Source organism: Streptopelia decaocto (genome assembly GCF_964273445.1).
Source record: "Streptopelia decaocto genome assembly, chromosome: 4".
Taxonomy (NCBI): domain Eukaryota; kingdom Metazoa; phylum Chordata; class Aves; order Columbiformes; family Columbidae; genus Streptopelia; species Streptopelia decaocto.
Window position 1 is genome coordinate 11,613,831 of NC_138658.1, and position 16,551 is coordinate 11,630,381.

General features: G+C 41.7%; 1 protein-coding gene across 6 annotated transcripts in view; it reads right to left on the reverse strand.

Moving 5' to 3' along the window:
* Nucleotides 1–16,551, reverse strand: part of PDE5A (phosphodiesterase 5A) — a 134,583-nt gene that overhangs the window by 60,403 nt on the left and 57,629 nt on the right. For 3 of the 6 annotated variants that reach the window (XM_082050281.1, XM_082050276.1, XM_082050275.1), the window contains exon 1: nucleotides 4,006–4,313. In XM_082050281.1, the coding sequence (XP_081906407.1) occupies nucleotides 4,006–4,109 (104 nt within the window). In that variant the 5' untranslated portion in view covers nucleotides 4,110–4,313. Of the gene's footprint in view, nucleotides 1–2,580; nucleotides 2,734–2,761; nucleotides 2,943–4,005; nucleotides 4,314–12,315; nucleotides 12,419–16,551 lie in introns of those variants that run through there. The other 3 variants (XM_082050277.1, XM_082050278.1, XM_082050280.1) reach the window with 3 other exon arrangements.

Sequence of the window (16,551 nt, forward strand, 5' to 3'; positions counted from 1 at the left end):
AGTGAACCAAATGCATCTCTTCACTGAGTGTGGTGGTGACAACACTTCCCCTCTGTTGTAATGCACTTTGCTCATACTGTAACAACACTTCATGGATAATAGCAATTCATATTATCTCTGTATACCACTTGTCTTCCTGCTACAAAATAAAGTAATAAATAACTGATTCTGTAGCTTCCTACTCATAAGATCACAGTTTATTAACATACTGGAAGGAGGGATAAATTTAAAGCTATTCATCTGGATAACAGGCTTGTAGGATTGCAACCTTGCACTGTACAGGTGGAAGTCAATCAACATGCTTTTATCTCAGAATATGTCAGTCCACCTGGCCATCAAAGACTTGAAGAAGGCAGTAATGTGGCCTGCCTGCCAACGCTATCAACCTCGATGCATTGCAGGATCAAAATACAAAGTGTAAGCCATTTCTACGTACTTATCTTCTACAACATATTTTAGGGGAGAGGAGGAAAGCAGGTACAAATTTGTGAAGCAGATGACCTGCAGCCCTTCTCCCCAAGAATCCAGAATATGGATTGGTGAGTCTAGTGACACTAACAGTTGTCCCACACATGCTATGAGCAATAGTTAATACAAACTAATTGTGAAAAAAAAAGAAACATTTCCTTGCTGGAAAATATATTATTTATTTAACCCATGAAAACAGATACTAATATCAGACTGACCTATCCAAAATGGAAGAAGATTAACTATCCAATGACTGTATGAGATGATGCGACTCCTGTACTTGAAAAAAAACCACAAACCAAACCAAATCTGCAGGCATAAGACCACCCAAAGCATTTATTTTATAAGTATTATTTAGACACCTAATTCAACCAATTTTTGTGGGAATTACCAAAAGAACTAAATACCGTGGGAATTAATTAATTGCAAAGAAAAAAATGTAAATTACTTAATAACTATCACAAAATGCTATGATAAATTAGGTTCTGATTCAAAGCTCACTACCATAAGTGGAAAGGGCTTGTATTAGTCTCCAATAAATGGTCGAGCTGGTGATCTTTTCCCATTCCTGTGTATGAATATTTGAGAAACAGATACAGAAACTCTATTTTGCTGGGAAGAATTATGCCTTACAATGTATAGTACAATATACCTCTGTGCTCCCTATGGTACTAAATAAACTAACTTCTTGGTCAATTGCTTTCAGGACGTGAGAACTCTGACACAGTATGAAGCAAAACAAAGAATGAGAAGCAGTAAATTAATATTAGAAAACAGTTGAAACTAGTTCAATGAACATGGCTTTACTTGACAGAGTAAATATAATGCTAAGTAACAAAACATTAACAGTCTTTGTTCAATGCATTGTGATTGTACAAAGATTCAACTAAAACAAAGCACGGCATTAAACTTTAGGGTTTTTCTGTTTTCAAGCTTCAAAATAACACTACAATGTAGAACACGAAACCTTTTAACAAAGTATATCAGTTCTTTGAAACTGCTTAGCTTTACAGGATATAATTTTAGTGCATAAAATTTGAACCAACATACAGGAAAGTAACTCATCTTGCGTCTTTTCAAATACAAACTGATATATAAAAGTATTCCTTATGATATATTTATAGTTTTCTATTTGTACAGTAAGTAACGGACAAAAAGAATCCCAAACATTTCATGCAAGACAGCAGAGAATTTTGAAAGTAATGCAATGTTTCCATCACTTTAAAAACATCACAGAATTGTTGCCAAGCAAGAGCTCAAAGTCAACAGTTTTTCTGCAAAACCTTCTCTAAATGCAGAGGCACCAGCATCATGGAGACATGGCTGAATTGTATTTTGTGAACTCCTGCCTATTTCAGATATGCACAAACATCAAACTGTCTCAGCATTAAAAAACAAACAAACAAAAAACCCAACAAAAACCAAAACTGACCAAACCTCTCAATGGGGAAAACAAATCTGACACAGCGATTACTATTAATTAGCATTCCTTTTTATTCTATCTTACTTCCAGTTTCCAAAGGAAGTGTGACAGGCTGAACTAATAAAATGCTACTTTTCAAAGCCGCTAACACCCTATTTCCTGGGCAAACAGGCTGCCCTTCAGTTATGTACCATGCAGTAGTGTTCTGGAGAATATCAAGAATTCCCCATCTATGCATCCTATAGCCTTCTAAAAAAGGGGGGGGGGGGCAAACAAAAAATCCCCAACAACAACAGAACAGACACCCTCCCCCCTCACCAACATTTAAAAGACCTCAATAAAGGCATTTTTATTATTTTGCTGTTAAATGAACTTAAGGAAGAAGCAGCAGAAGAAAGAGAACTGCGAGGCAGATGGTCACCACAGAGCAGGTGACCCCTGAAGCTTTCCAGCTTGCTGAGAGTCAATTATTAATGGGGATTTCTCTTCTTACCGCCCCATCCCATGCAGAGAGGAGCAGCAGCAAAACCTCATTCAGAATGCATCCATCCCTGCTAAGTGACTTGGGAAAGAAGTAAATGAGCAGCGGTGAGCAGATGGTGCAAGCGGCTCAGGCAGAGGAGAGAAGCGGGGAGAAGCGAGCCCGCGGAGACGGCGTGTCCGAGGAACAAACCGCAGGACTTACTAACCCGAGCTCTCCACTAAGATACACCGTGGGAGTTGCAGATCGCCTGTGCTCTGCATCCCCACTGCTTTGTTTATCGGAAAATATTCAAAATGGAAACCTGACTCCACTTCTAAAAATAGCTGAATTTACTCGGTTTCAACTTGAAGTCCCACTGCTGAAGTGTGACATTGGTGAGCAAATACCTCGTCTTATCTCCAAAAGGCAGCATATCAAGCCAGGGGAAGAAGCCCAGGCGAGCTCTTCAGATCCTTACATTAGGTCTTTGCAAGAACCAAGACCAAGGCGAGCGCGAAGAAGCCGCCCCCGACGCGCGGCGCGGGGCGCCCGCCGGCTGCGCCTGCCCCGCGCTGCCCCCTGCCGGGAGCGCTGCCCGCCCGCACCGCCTGCCCCGCTCCTCCCGCCCGCACCGCCTGCCCCGCTCAGCCCGCCTGCTCCGCTCCTCCCGCCCGCCGCAGCCGCCGGAGCTGCCCGGCTGCCCGCGGACCCCTGCTCTGTGCGGACGTCCCCGGCTTCCGCCAGGCTCTCTGCCTCCGCAGGCGCCTCCAAGGGCGGCGATCCCGTGCGTGCTGTCCTTCCCCCGAGGCTGCACCCCCGCGCTCAGCCTCGCTACCCCCACTTCCTTCTCTCCCTCCCGCAGCCCGGCGTGCATGCAGCACAGCGGCCCAGCTGCGGGAGCCCGCTCCCCTCAGCATCCGCACTCCGGTTATGGCACCGGTGCTCGTCCCACTGGACAGACCCGCGCGTCCCCCTGCTCGGGCGGAGCTCTGGCCTCAAATGCATCACATACGGCTTTAGCGGCCGCTCACGACTCCTCAGCTCCCTAAGCAATTAACCCACCAGCCCCTCAGCCCGGGGCGTCGCTCCGGAGGCCGTCGAGATGTCACAAAGGTGACAAGCCCACAGGGGGACACAGCTCTTCAAAAGCAGCACTTTGTTTTGAGATTACTAAGTAATGACATAACGCGCTCTCCCGAAGAGATTTGATGTTATCTGAGGCTTCGACATATTTCTGTGTAGTTCTCAGGGCAGGGAAAAACATATTGCGTGCTACTCACGAGAAGTCGACTACGTCTGTTTTAAACCAACGAGAACACAAAATAAATAAATGGCCAGGGCAGGGAGCTGGGAGCCTGGGACAGCTTCATAAACTGCGAGCGCTCTGCAGGGGCGGCAAAGCGGCCGCGGGCTGGGGGAAGAACGCGGGAGCACGAAGCGCTCCGCGGAGAAGCGCCTGCCTGGGAACTTCGGTGGCAGACGAACAGCGCTGCTGCTTGTTGGTTTCAGTTTTTGCTCTTTCCAGAGTGGGGGCGGGGGGATCGCTTTTTAAAAAAAATTGTTTTCTTTGGAGACAGCAAAGGCAAATGGAAGAGCGACCTTTTGCTGGGAAGTAAAGATCTGCCTCTATCCGCCACCGCTCCGGTCTTACCTTGTAGCTTTCCTAACAAAGTAAGAGCGGGTAAAGTCGCAGTGATCGTCCAGCCACGCTTCCACCGCTTCCTGCTCCGGCGGGGGGTGGCAGCTGCGCTCCATGCTCCGCGCCGCCGCTCCCGCAGCCGCTCTGCCTCCTCCTGCCGCCGCCGGGGCTGTTGTCGATTCCCCCCCGTCCCGGCTCTCCTCCTGCCGATACCCTCGGCGCACCGAGGACCGGTCCCCACTCCCCTGCCTTCGCCCCGCTCCCAGGTGTGAGGCCGGCAGGAAACCCGTATCCGGCCCCAGCGCCGCGCCGGCGGCACCTCAGCGCATCTCCGGCCCGGCCGCGTGTCCCGCAGCGGGCAACCGGCTCCACCTCCGCCGCGGACCCGCAGCGCCCCGGGGGGCTGCCGCGCCCCGCCCCGCCCCACCCCGCCCAGCCGCCGAACGCCGGGCCGGGGATCGCCGGGGCCGTGGCTGTGGCACCGGCGGGAGCTCCCGGCCGCGGCGGTGGCGATCCCCGGCACGGCGCTCGGCGGCCGAGGGGGGAGGCAGAAGGAGGCGTTTGTGTGCGCGGCTGTTCTGTGCCGAGACTGACCTGAATTGGTTGGCCCAGGCAGTCCCCGCGGGGATGGGGAAAAAAGAAAACCGATGAAAAAGTAAATTGTGCTCCTGGAGGCTGTCAAAGGGGTTCTCCCCCCTCTCCCCCCAACTTCACAGTTACTTGCTTTTCAAGGCATGGCCTCTTTCAGCCTGCTTCAAAAAGGCGGTACATCAGATGCCACTTTGGAGTATTTCGCTGTTGAGTGTGAATATATAATCTTTGATAGACCTGAGCCTAAATACGAGTGCTAAAGCCCTGGTTTTTCAATCCTTCATGCCTACAGTGAGGCTTTTACATTCATTTTAGACTTTTACCAAACACAGCCTGCCTTTGAAGATGCTCCAGACTCACAGCTCCTGCTTTCTCTAATATTAGACAGCTGGGATTGAAATTGTGGTTAAGGCGCATCACTTTCTTGTAGTGTAGTTCCATTCTAAGATACACCTGTCCACACATTTGTAATAATTTATAATCTGCAATTACAAAAGACCTCTCAAAAAGATGCACGTGCACGGTTTCCTGTCTTATCGCATGCAGTGTCTTTGAGGACAAGATATGTATAACAAATAGCAGCATGTTTCTGTGGAAAAGGATATACAAGGGCTTTAAAATTATTCTCCCATGTAATCAATTGAGAAATATATAAAATGTTTTCTGCCACGCTTAAACCCCTTTCAGTATGTGCAAGGTGCTGCACTTCAAAAAGAGCAGACGTGCCACACACATTTGCAGGTTTTTTGCAGTGCTTATAGAGACTCAACTCCAGCTCCTGGCCGGAGAGGTGGGATTCTGCAGCATGAGAAAGGGCAGCAGTAGGAACTTCACAGTGAAATGATGAGCTGTCCATGAGCTTGGGGTGAAAGTTTTCTGTGCCTTTGTGTCATATCTGTGCATAACACTTGCTTGGACATGTGTGTCTTTTGGCTATAAGAGTTTGTGTGTAACATAAGACAAACAGAAAGGAAAGTTTTACATGAACATTACACTCCTGTCAAAGGAATTTCAGGAGAAATGTGCATGGTGACCAAAGAGTAAATATGAAGTATAAACCAGTTAAAGACAGGCTCCAAGAGTTAAGCCACTATTCAAGGCAAAGAGAAATCTGCCAGTGAGGAAATACAGAATTACCCAGCAAACTGCATAAACAGACAACATGGCAATAAATGAAGTTGGCATTTGGTGTCAAAAACTGGAAAGTGTAATACATCAGAAAAAAAAAAAAGAAAGTAAATGTGTCATGTAATCCATAGATTTCAAATTAACTGTTTCAGTAAAAAGGTTTTGAGGCTACAGTAGATGTGGCAATAAAAGCTTCTAAGCTAGGCAAAGCTTTTGGAAAATAACACTATCTTAGAACGCTTAAGAAGTATAACAGAAATGTAAAATATACTATTATGAAATGTAGTTTTCATAAATATCTAAAATGCCACACCCTGAATGGCCTCTTATGGAATATTGATCCTAATGCTGCTCATCCCATCTCAAAAAGCAATTGCAGAATCATCAGAGGTGACCTAGATAGGAAAAACAAGAATGACCACACACAAGGAAATATCTTTTTTGTAAAGAGGCAGAAGGAGTTTGTTTACGAAAGGATTCATTCAAATATATAATTTAATTACTCATATTTAAAAAGTAAGATAGGATTTTCTCTGTCTCATAGGAGAATAACAAGGTAATAGCCAATGAAGTGATGTCAGCTGCAATACATAACATCTCATTTCATGTAACTAGGAGTAGCACTAACAGAAATAAGCATTTATACTGTAGTAACGTCCAGTAAGCCCCAGTCAAGAACAGATCTTGTGCTGAGCACTGTAGACATGTGATATTAAATACTAGGCTAGCAGAGAAGCTAGCTCAGGGTTGACAGCCGCACCATTATTTAGCCTACAGATAAGAATCGGTAAAGCCAATGCAAAAAGCCAAGCCATCTTTCTCTGAATTCAATGGCAAAATAGCAGTTCAAAAGACTGCTACCCAAGCAAAGAATAGCATAGTCTTTCCCAGAAGAAATAGAAATGGAACAGTTGGGGGAAAAAGGGGGATAGTTTCTCCATATCTGATGAATTTCCATGAATAATAATGAACATGCTGTTTTCATTTTTAAGGTGACAGGAGGGGATGAAGGCCAAGGATAACAAAAAGTGAATGGTAAAAGTGGAAAAAGTCTCCTATAATTTTGGCTTCCAAAGTGCTCTGAAAAAGTTTCATGTATCTTAGCTCATGCCCAGTTCTCCAGTCTGATTCCAGAACTCAGATGACAGGATTGGTGTGCAGTAGCTATAAACCTGAAAAGGATTTGTAGTAACGACATGCAAATAAATGTGTCTGGTTCAAGTTTAAAAGCTGCTTATGGCAAACCAGTATGCTTGAGAGCTCGGTATAGAAGCCAGGATGCTTTTCCAGGAGAAGGCCATTCTATAGCAGGACTGGTTGACAGTCCTTTAGCTGAAGTCTTCCATTTCTGTGTTTTGAAAATATTGTCATGTAAGGAGATAAGAAACATGAGGCTTTTTTATTTATGTCGAAGGCACGTAAATTATAAATGCTGCTAACTCACGACAATTAACAAGAAGAAATATGGAAATACGTAACCAGAGAATAAGTCTTAATGTGATATTTTATGCTCAAATAACTCTATATTTAAATTATTTGAAAGTAACTTATTTCTATATTTTTTCCCTTTAAGAGAGAAGAAAATAAGGTTTCGAATGTCACCACAGTGACTTATTTGTCTGACTTACTTATTAGATGAATTGGAGTAGTATTTAGCTCTGCTAAGAAGTGGGAATTGGCTATTCCTTCAATTTGGAAAATAGTTGGTCCATTTTGGCTCTGAAAACAGGTTTAGGGCTGTACTGTGTTGCCAGTGAGGCTAGAATATGATAAGGGAAATTATTCTGCTTCTTTATTACCCAGCACTTCTAGACACACATGCAAACCCACATGCAGTAGAAGAATCTTAACATTAGTAAACCAAGTTTCCCTTTTCCATTATTTAATTTGCTTTAAGAGGGTGAAATAGCAATCAGAATCCAATTAATTTAAAATCTAATTGTTACTTTAGTGATGAAAGTGCGAAATCCTGAGACTGTCTTATCAATTTATTCTCTCAGTCCTTTCCAAATAATTACTGGAAATGCTTCCCAAATAAACATAGCTTTGCAGAGCTACTCACTTACTGCATAACCTGCCTTCTCCTCTGGGATAACATTGCATATGTCCTACAGGAAGCCATGTAAAATAGGAGCTTCCTCCTGTTCTGATTTGAATGTGATTGAGCATTTGCGTCAATCAAAGTACCACGCAAATTTATTGTTAACCTCAGGAAAGCAGCAGCTTCTCAAAGTTGTTTGTAATGCACAGACATTCGTCTGGAAAATACTGTCTCCTGAAAAATGTAATTTAGAATTTGAGTTGTTCAGATTTTAACCTCTTCTACTTTGTATTGGAAGTCACAGGATAAATTTAAAGATGGTTACAAAGTCTCTCAACCACAAGTCTGAGCAACAGCTGGGTATGATGCAGGTAGGTGAAGCGGTAGGTGGGCTTCTCAGCACCATTACTAGTTTGGCTAGCTAGAGCTCCTGGTGCCTACATACTAGAACCACATCTTCAGTGAAGGTGCAGACACAGCCCTGATCTAAGTAGGAGGATTGTGCCATGGTTATATCATGTGGGATAGCAACAAATGCAATGCATTGGCTGGTTCATATGGGCTGCAGTCCCCTGTAACTGTGCACCCATGTAGTCCACCTGCAGTTGAATTCAGCAGACCCTTTAGGGCTTCCGATGTTGAAAACTGAAGCTGTGATCAACCTGTTATCTCTTTTAATGTATACATAGGGTTTGGCAGAGTTTAAATAGGAGGTAGTAGGTAAGTAGGGAACTTGTGCAGGCCAGCTCTCATTCCAGGTCCTTCACAAGTGCATAACAAACCCTTTTTTATCTACGTGATGCATAGCTTATTTTTAAGGAGCTTTTTGGCAACTGCCTGCTAGTCAGTTATTTTCAATTAGCCATTGCTTTTATTAGTACTTTTACGAATAATTGCGATTTTGAATTTAAATATTGGTTTTGTACTTAGACTGACAGATATTAAGAATTATGAAGTCAAATTATAAGAGGCTTTTCTTCCTAACTGAGGTTGTTGGTAGAAGGAAGACTCAGTGATGGACTGTATCAATCAGGTACATACCCTTGCAGTTTGGACCATGCTGCTTAAGCATGTGTGAGGAGGAGAATCCTGACTCCACTGCAGTAGTGCAATAAGCTTTCACCCGTGTCAATGGATCCAGAACTTAATTAAATTCACAGCTCCAGTCTCTCTCTCTATTCTCAAGTGACAGTTTTATAAAGAGTTGTCCCAGTGTGTATCTAAAGGCATCTTTCCCACCATCACGCAGGTCTATGCCGTTCTCTTTCTTTTGTGTTTATTAAACATAATGCTGCTTCACTTGAGGCTTTGCAGCCGATAAAAGCTGTATCTGCAAAAGAGAGCAGGATACATATCAAAATCTGTTGAGGATCTGACCAGCACTGGCACAATGGGCAGCAAGATTGCAGCTCACTGTTCTCTGCTGTATTTGCGTAACATAGCGTGCCAGAAATGGGACACTGAGCAATACTGCAGTGGGCGAAAGCAACAAGTAAATCCACAGCAGTTTGAAATACTCTTATAATGATCTCCTCATGTCTCCCTAATAAAGGGCCTTGGAAACTCACCCAGCAATGTAGCATTAATGCAAGGCTTTGGAAAGGCTACTGGTTTTATATAGAGATTCGAATCCAACACATCCGCGAGTTAATTTTCCTTGCTGCTGAACGTTTCTACAGGTTTTCTTTTGCATTTGTCTGTCTTCAGGAACATGTATGGAGTCTACTGGGTCTTTTTTGTTTGGTTGTGGCTTGTTTGCTTGTTTGTTTGTGTTTTTGTTTGTTTGTTTTTGTGTTTGTTTGTTTGCTTTTCCCAATAGATTTAAAAGTGATCTACTCTCTAATTTCTGTATTCATAGGTCATAACTCTCTGTTAAACAGCTCACATTTTAACCTTACAATTGGAGTTTCTAGAGGCTCCTTATCATGACAAATTATTAGTACCATTTCTCTCAGTAAAAGCACTTGGTTTCCTGTAGATGTTTTTTTCAGCACATTTTTCCAGTAGTGCTCTCTCTGAAACCACAGAGAGGTGGATGTAATAGCACCAACAACTCCTACCAGCTGTTCCCCATCTTGTATAATAAGAATAACTTTGCTTACACTTGCTCTGAGAACTTTTCAGAGTCACTGCTTTTCACAAAATCATTTTCCATCTTGGACATAAGACCAATTTTCTTTGTTCTTTTAATGAACAGCTTTGCCTTCCCTGTGTTAAAATATAGTCCAGACCTTATTAAGTGATCTTAGCTGGTCTACATTAATGGCCTGCTCTTCCAATTATTTATCACTCTATAACTTTTTGTAATGTGCAGCTTTTTTTCCAGCAATAATTTTGTATTTTTTCTCAGATCATTCAGTATGGTTTGGGTCCATTTAATATGGCCCACACTCTATTACACGTTGCCGGGGTTTTTACCGAAAATGCTGTAAAGCTGTGAGCCAAGGCCCTACAGAAAGTTTCCTTTACCCAACTAATTCATAATCTCATGGGAAAATAGGAAGGTTTTGTGGGTTTTTTTTTTTCCTGACAAAACTAATTTTCTGTGTTGACTGGCGTTAATTGTACTATCATCCTTTAATTGTACACTGATTGCTTCCTGTACCAGCCTTTCCATCAGTTTTACTGACATTGATGTCAGGCAAAATGATCTGTAATTTCCTTATTAAATAATGGAACAATGCTTGCTTCTCTTCTGTCTTTGGAAATTCACGTGGGATTTCAAGACGTATTTTTCTTAATTTGGTTCTTTTTAATTTTATCTTACTGTGGTTTAGGGTTAATACCTGTTAAACAAGCATTGTCATGCTTCCTGATATTTTGAAATCTTAGTAGTGAGCATCAGAGTTTCTGCTTCACTAGATCACATGAGGAATATTTTTGTGGTACAGAACTGGTCAATCTTTCTAGCACTGTTTCTTACTATCAATATGAAACCTTGATAACCCAGGATATAACATTCACAAACACGTATGTGCAGTTAATTTCATTGTTTTCCATCTTACCATAATGAGTGAAACTGCTGTTTAGTCATTGCCCTGGAAACTCTGTGAAGCCCCTGCAGTACTCTGTCTAAGGTGCCCAGAAAATGTGTATCACAATGCGGTCCTGCTATAAATAGATAAAAGTAATAACTTTGGCTAGTGCCAAAGTTTTAAAGCATTTTATGAGTCTAAAATTATACTCTCTCACTGACATTTGTTACTTAGAGTAATAGAAGGCTTGATCTTATCCAGATCCCGAAGTAATTAAACTGTTGAACATTTCCTAGTGATCTATATGGAGGTTATTTTTGAAAGATGAGGTGTTCGTTTGACCAGGCTCGCACTGTACTTAACTAAGCAGATTAACTCTTTCTGACCCATTAGGAGGAAACATACTTTAGTAAAATTGTGGTCTGATTTACCCATGAGAACAAACATCATTATTATTCTATATGTGTTACTGGTTCTGGAAAAATAATGACGAATGAAAATCATTGCTATACTTTCTAAAGACCACAACTGGAGTCAGGACTTCTTTGTTCTGGATGCTGTACCATAAACATATCTCTTGCTTGTGCAGGTATGTCATCAAATAGTCACATATTTTTTTTTAAGTTTATAGAAGCAGGGACTGGAATGGAGGTTTTTACCAAGTCCAATACAGACCCTACAAGTAAACACAGAATATATCACTGAAGTATTATGCAGCAGACATTAAAAAAAATCAGGGCTTTTTAGGAACGCACAGACTTATTCTGGTAAGTCATTAGTCTATGATTGTGAAAGATCAACAGAAAATTAAACAGTAAACAAGGTGAATAGATAGATTACTTATGCATAACATTGATACTATAACCTAAAGGTAGAACCTCAAAATCTTCACTGTTCTGAACAAACAAGGAAAATATGTAAGATATTAGTTTGTAACTAAGGCTAACTGCAGCATTGCGAAATTAATATATTGGGTTTGTACGGCATTTTAATTATACTCAAGAACAAAATGTATGAGAACAGTCAGATTGAAAAGAGGTTGTTATACATGAGTGTGGGTCTATTTCTGGTTCCCATTTGATTTTTTTTGGAGGGGTATGGCATATTCAGGATCCTTCCATTTTCTCCTTCAGGTTTCATGCCTATCTCTCAAGACATCTGTGGTGTAGACATTTGCTCAGCCAAGGGAGTCTGAATGAGCCTGTTCACAATGTACTATTGCTGATCCCAAATCAGCTGCCATTTGATGAAGAGACGTTCTCCACAGTGGCTGTTCATGCTGCCTCTGTTTTTTTTGTTCCTTAGCTTTTGGCTGACCTGAGGACCTGGAACTTTCAAACCTTTTGATACTAGGTGACTAGTTTCTGTCTAGTAAATAAAAGATGAAAACTATTAGAGCAAATCAGCAAAATGGATCTTTAGACTCTCCCATCAAATAGCTTGGGGTCAGCATTACCCTGCCTTCCCGAAGAAGCTAAGCTGTATTTCTCAGGAAAATAGTGAGTGATCCAAGAGGTGCCATGTCCAAATTGACATGGCTACATATCTTTTCATACTTGGTGTTCCATTTCTCAAATTGCTACTTACATTTCAGCACTGGCAGGTTGCACACTGTTAGGTTTCTGAGGCAGGGGTTCTCCATGGCCATGGGTTTCAGCAGCATTTAGCATAACTGGAACTTCACGTGTTGCTGCAAAACCAATACAAATAACAAAGTAAACCAAGTTTTGTTGTAAACCAAATATTTGCATCTCTTAAAAGCTTTTCTATTAATCGGTGTCCTCCCATTAGATCCATGAGGGCAGCAATAATTGACACTGGTCCTATACTACAGATGGCTGTAACAAAGTAGAAAGATTATGTGATTTGGTTTACGCTATAGAAAAAGTTTCTGTCATAGTTAAAATTGCATCAGTTGAGTCACTTGCTTTTAGTATTTCATTTGGTCTTCTAATCCCCAGGAAACCACAGCAGAGCTGATTTTTAATCTACCTGTGCTTTCCATAGCCATAGGGGTTACTCAGCTACTTCTGGCAGCTAGTACCATGTCCTTGGAGAGAGAGAAAGAGTTACTTCTACAGTGTGTTGCTGGCTGCAAGTGCCATCACCCAGTTCTCAAATGTGGCAGGCTTGATTTTGTGCCTTTGCTCCAAATGGATAATGAGAGTGTCTCAAAACAGCAGGTACCTCACTGGTGACTGCCTGATCTGCTGGCTTGTGGGGAACGAGAAACTTGGCCCCTCATAAATTTATTTTGGTAGAATATCAAAATGTGAACTGTGGCTTTCATCCTTCAAAAGCAAAAAGTCTCACATCCAATAAGAGGCAAGTACCTGCACATTAGCTGTTGTGGCAACCCACATTTAAGGCCTTCAATGCAGATTTTGGACCAGGGGAGAATCAGACTGTGTCAGAACAAATCTGCCAGTAAGAGCTAGATACACAGGGACAGTGACACGGAAATAAGCACGTAATTTTGCTAAACTGTTTGTTCTAGTTTGGAAAAACAATATTAAGGAGACTCTTCATGAGCCTTAAACTCCTTCCAGCTGCTTGCAAGCTACCGGCTGTGCCTGACATTCCCCCTTTCCGGCTGCAAAGTCTGGTCTCTTTTTAGAAACCTGTAGAAAAAGCATTTAATTTCTATTTGAGCTTATTGAATTTATTTTAATTTTATTTATTTCCCAAGTAAAATGGTTACGTGGAAACAGGAGTTTGTGTGGTGTTCCTGCTGCTCAAGTCGTACCGTGAGCACCCTTGAAGAAATGAAGGGTGACACAGCATGGGCCAGCCTGAGAGGGCAGCCGAGTCGGGCTGTGCTTGCAGGCTCTGGCCTGGATTCTCAGTTCATCCTGTGCTGAACACATACACATCCCCTGCTATTTTTCTCCTTTCTATACAAGACTGATGACAGACATGCAAAATGGACTGAAAGGTGGGATTTTTATATGTGTGGTACATGACCTTTGTCTGTCATTTTGTCTCCCTTCGTTAGTGACCTAGAAGAGAGACTTCTGTGTTTTATAAGAATTTTAGGCTATCTAGGGCACATGGTAAACACTGCAGAAAACTACTGCAGTACTGGATTTCAAATACAGACTTCACATTCATTCATATTGTGTGTTCTGAATTTGCAGTGTATGCGTTTTGATGATAACTGCCAATATCTATTTTGTCTTTGACAACTGACTTTATGCGGTTTGTGAGGAAAAAACACTGCTGATTAAATTTGTATTGACGGGATTGGATTCTGTATTTACAGGAAAACAGCTACTGCAGGCCTACTTGAACCACATCTCTCCCTCAGTTCCTACTTTAAGGTCCTGAAAGCCCAGGATAAATCAGGAAGCATTTGCCACTGTATGTTCTTTCAGTGTAAATGAAACATCTTATTGATAATTGACCAGAATAGTTCTTTTGATAAATCTATGTCTTCTGTCAATCTGCTGTTAAAGTCTCTTTCAGACATTAATTGATTTTTCCTCCCAGTATTTCTGTCTTCGGCAAAATATTTTGGTTAGTTTATACAGCTATTCCCTTTAGTAATATAGTGGTTGACTCTGAATTTCTTTATCTCATTCTGTGTATGATGAAGAATACCAGCTTTTTTGCTATTTAAAAGTAGTTTGGGGAGATAAAAGAATACAGAATTGTATGAAAGAAAAAACAGCAAATGGAAAAAAAAAAAAACAAAATCAACTTTCTTGATGGTTTTGAATTTTTACTAAGGTTGAAAAATGTTCATTTTATATGGACTAATTTTCAGTTCAACTGATGCATGGAGTTCAATATTACTATCAGGAAAAACAATTTTTGCCGTTGCTTTAATCTTGTAATTCTATTTCTTGCTATAGTATGAATTATTTAGAATGGAAAGTGACAAATATTTAGAATGGAGAATAACAGAAAGGATATAAATGTGTATATGTGTAAACACAAGGAACAGGAACTGGAATTCTATAGTGCTTGTAGTTACTAATAAGGGAAGAAAATAAATCAATATAAGTTATTCCTTAACTAGTCAGTAAAGTTGAAAGTGAATGCCGCAAGTTCTCCCAAGTGCTTCCCAGCCATAAAAACTTGCAGAATGTAGATTTTAACAGAGATACAACCCCGCTGAGCATAGAACTTAAGCATGCGTATAACCCCGCGGAGCAGAGAACTTAAGCATGCATAGTAGTATTGCTTTTGTTTGCTAACAGTCCTTACTTGCTGCAATCATCCCTGAAGGTTCACGGCTCAAAGCACTGGGACAGTTTGGTCACTTTACATCTCAGTAGGAAAGCTTCAGCTTGAAACGACATTCCCCCATTCAAAAATAGAGCTGCTTCTTTCCCCGCCCTGTCCACGCCCCCCCAATTCTTGCTGTTCCTGAAGAGCTATGCTCATGAATAGTAATATAAAAGAATTTCTGAAGCTCTTACTACAAGTTAAAAGACAAAAAAAAAAGAGTGAAATGTGTTTCAGTTTGTGTGTTTATCTGTGTATTTGAATATCTTTCAGTTCCTTTAACTCCAGGATCCTTCAAATCCACTAGCCAGTATCAGGCAAATCTGATGGAAAGATGAAGATATCAAAATAGTGTGAAAATCACAAAAATATAAGAGCCCTATTGAAAAGAGACACGATGTGAATGCCCTCGTTGGGAGTCAGGATGTCACTGAGCATTTTAGGAGGGGACAGCATCCACACAGCAGTGAGCTCTGCAGCCTGTGGTGTTGGAGCTTCAGCTGGAGCTCAGTACAGCCCTGGGTAGGTGTTCGGAACTGAGGCCTCTCCCTCTCGGGTTCTTCACGTCTGCAGTGCTAGTGCAATTCAATTATCAATCTGTCAGTCACAAAATGCTCTCCTGCTTCAGGCTGGAATCTACTTGCTCTTTTGCGTCTTTGCCTCTGCTAAGAAAACAGTGTGGAGATAGCCTAACTTTAATTTGCCTTCCCATTTTTAGGGTTTTTTTTGGAAGGAATCAGATAAATGTCCCTCTGCATATTGCCCATAAATACCCTTCCAACTTCCAGGTCAAAAGTAAAGTTGTCTTCTGGTATCTCTAGTGTTCTCACCACATTTCATCGTGTTGCTTTTCATTTGCACTCTTATCATCACCAGTGCTTGAAAATACCTTACACTCTGGTGTAAGAGCATAACATCCTCTGGTATTCAAATCTCCCTCAGAAAACCCTTCTTTCATAACATTTAGAAGCACAAGTAGCGATGGAGAGCCATCATTATCTTAACATGCACCCTAGCGGTTCTGGTTTGTTGCTGTCCTTTGGATCTCACTGCATACCACTCACAGATCTGTGCTGCTGAGCAAAGGTCCTTGGGACATGGACTGGGCCTTTGTGTTTCGTACATAGTGTTGTGTCTGAATGTCTTGACCTTTAAAAGGCAACTCTGAGCCTGCCAAAAATGTGTTCTATTTAATCGAGAATCTAATTCAGACTAAGCAAATCTCTGTTACAGGCCTGAAATTCACTCTGCGTACTGTTCATGCCAACCCAACTTTGCCCACACAAATGTTCATGAAGCTCAAATAAAAAGAACTGTAAATACAGAAGAAAAGTCCATCAAAAGGTGAGAAAAATCTGTTATTAGTATTTGCTTGCTTTCTTGCTGACAGAAAGGGCAGTTTGGGTTCTAAAAGTAAGGCAAATATAACTGATATTGGAATCCTCAGCACAGCAGATTGATCAGTGGAGCTAAGTACAACACAGTGAAATGAAACAATTTAAAGAAAACCATTAAAGGTAAAAACCTTTGTGTAAACAGCAGCATTGTTCCCTTTAGTACAGGTCATTACAAGAAAGCTGGTTGTGCTGCCTG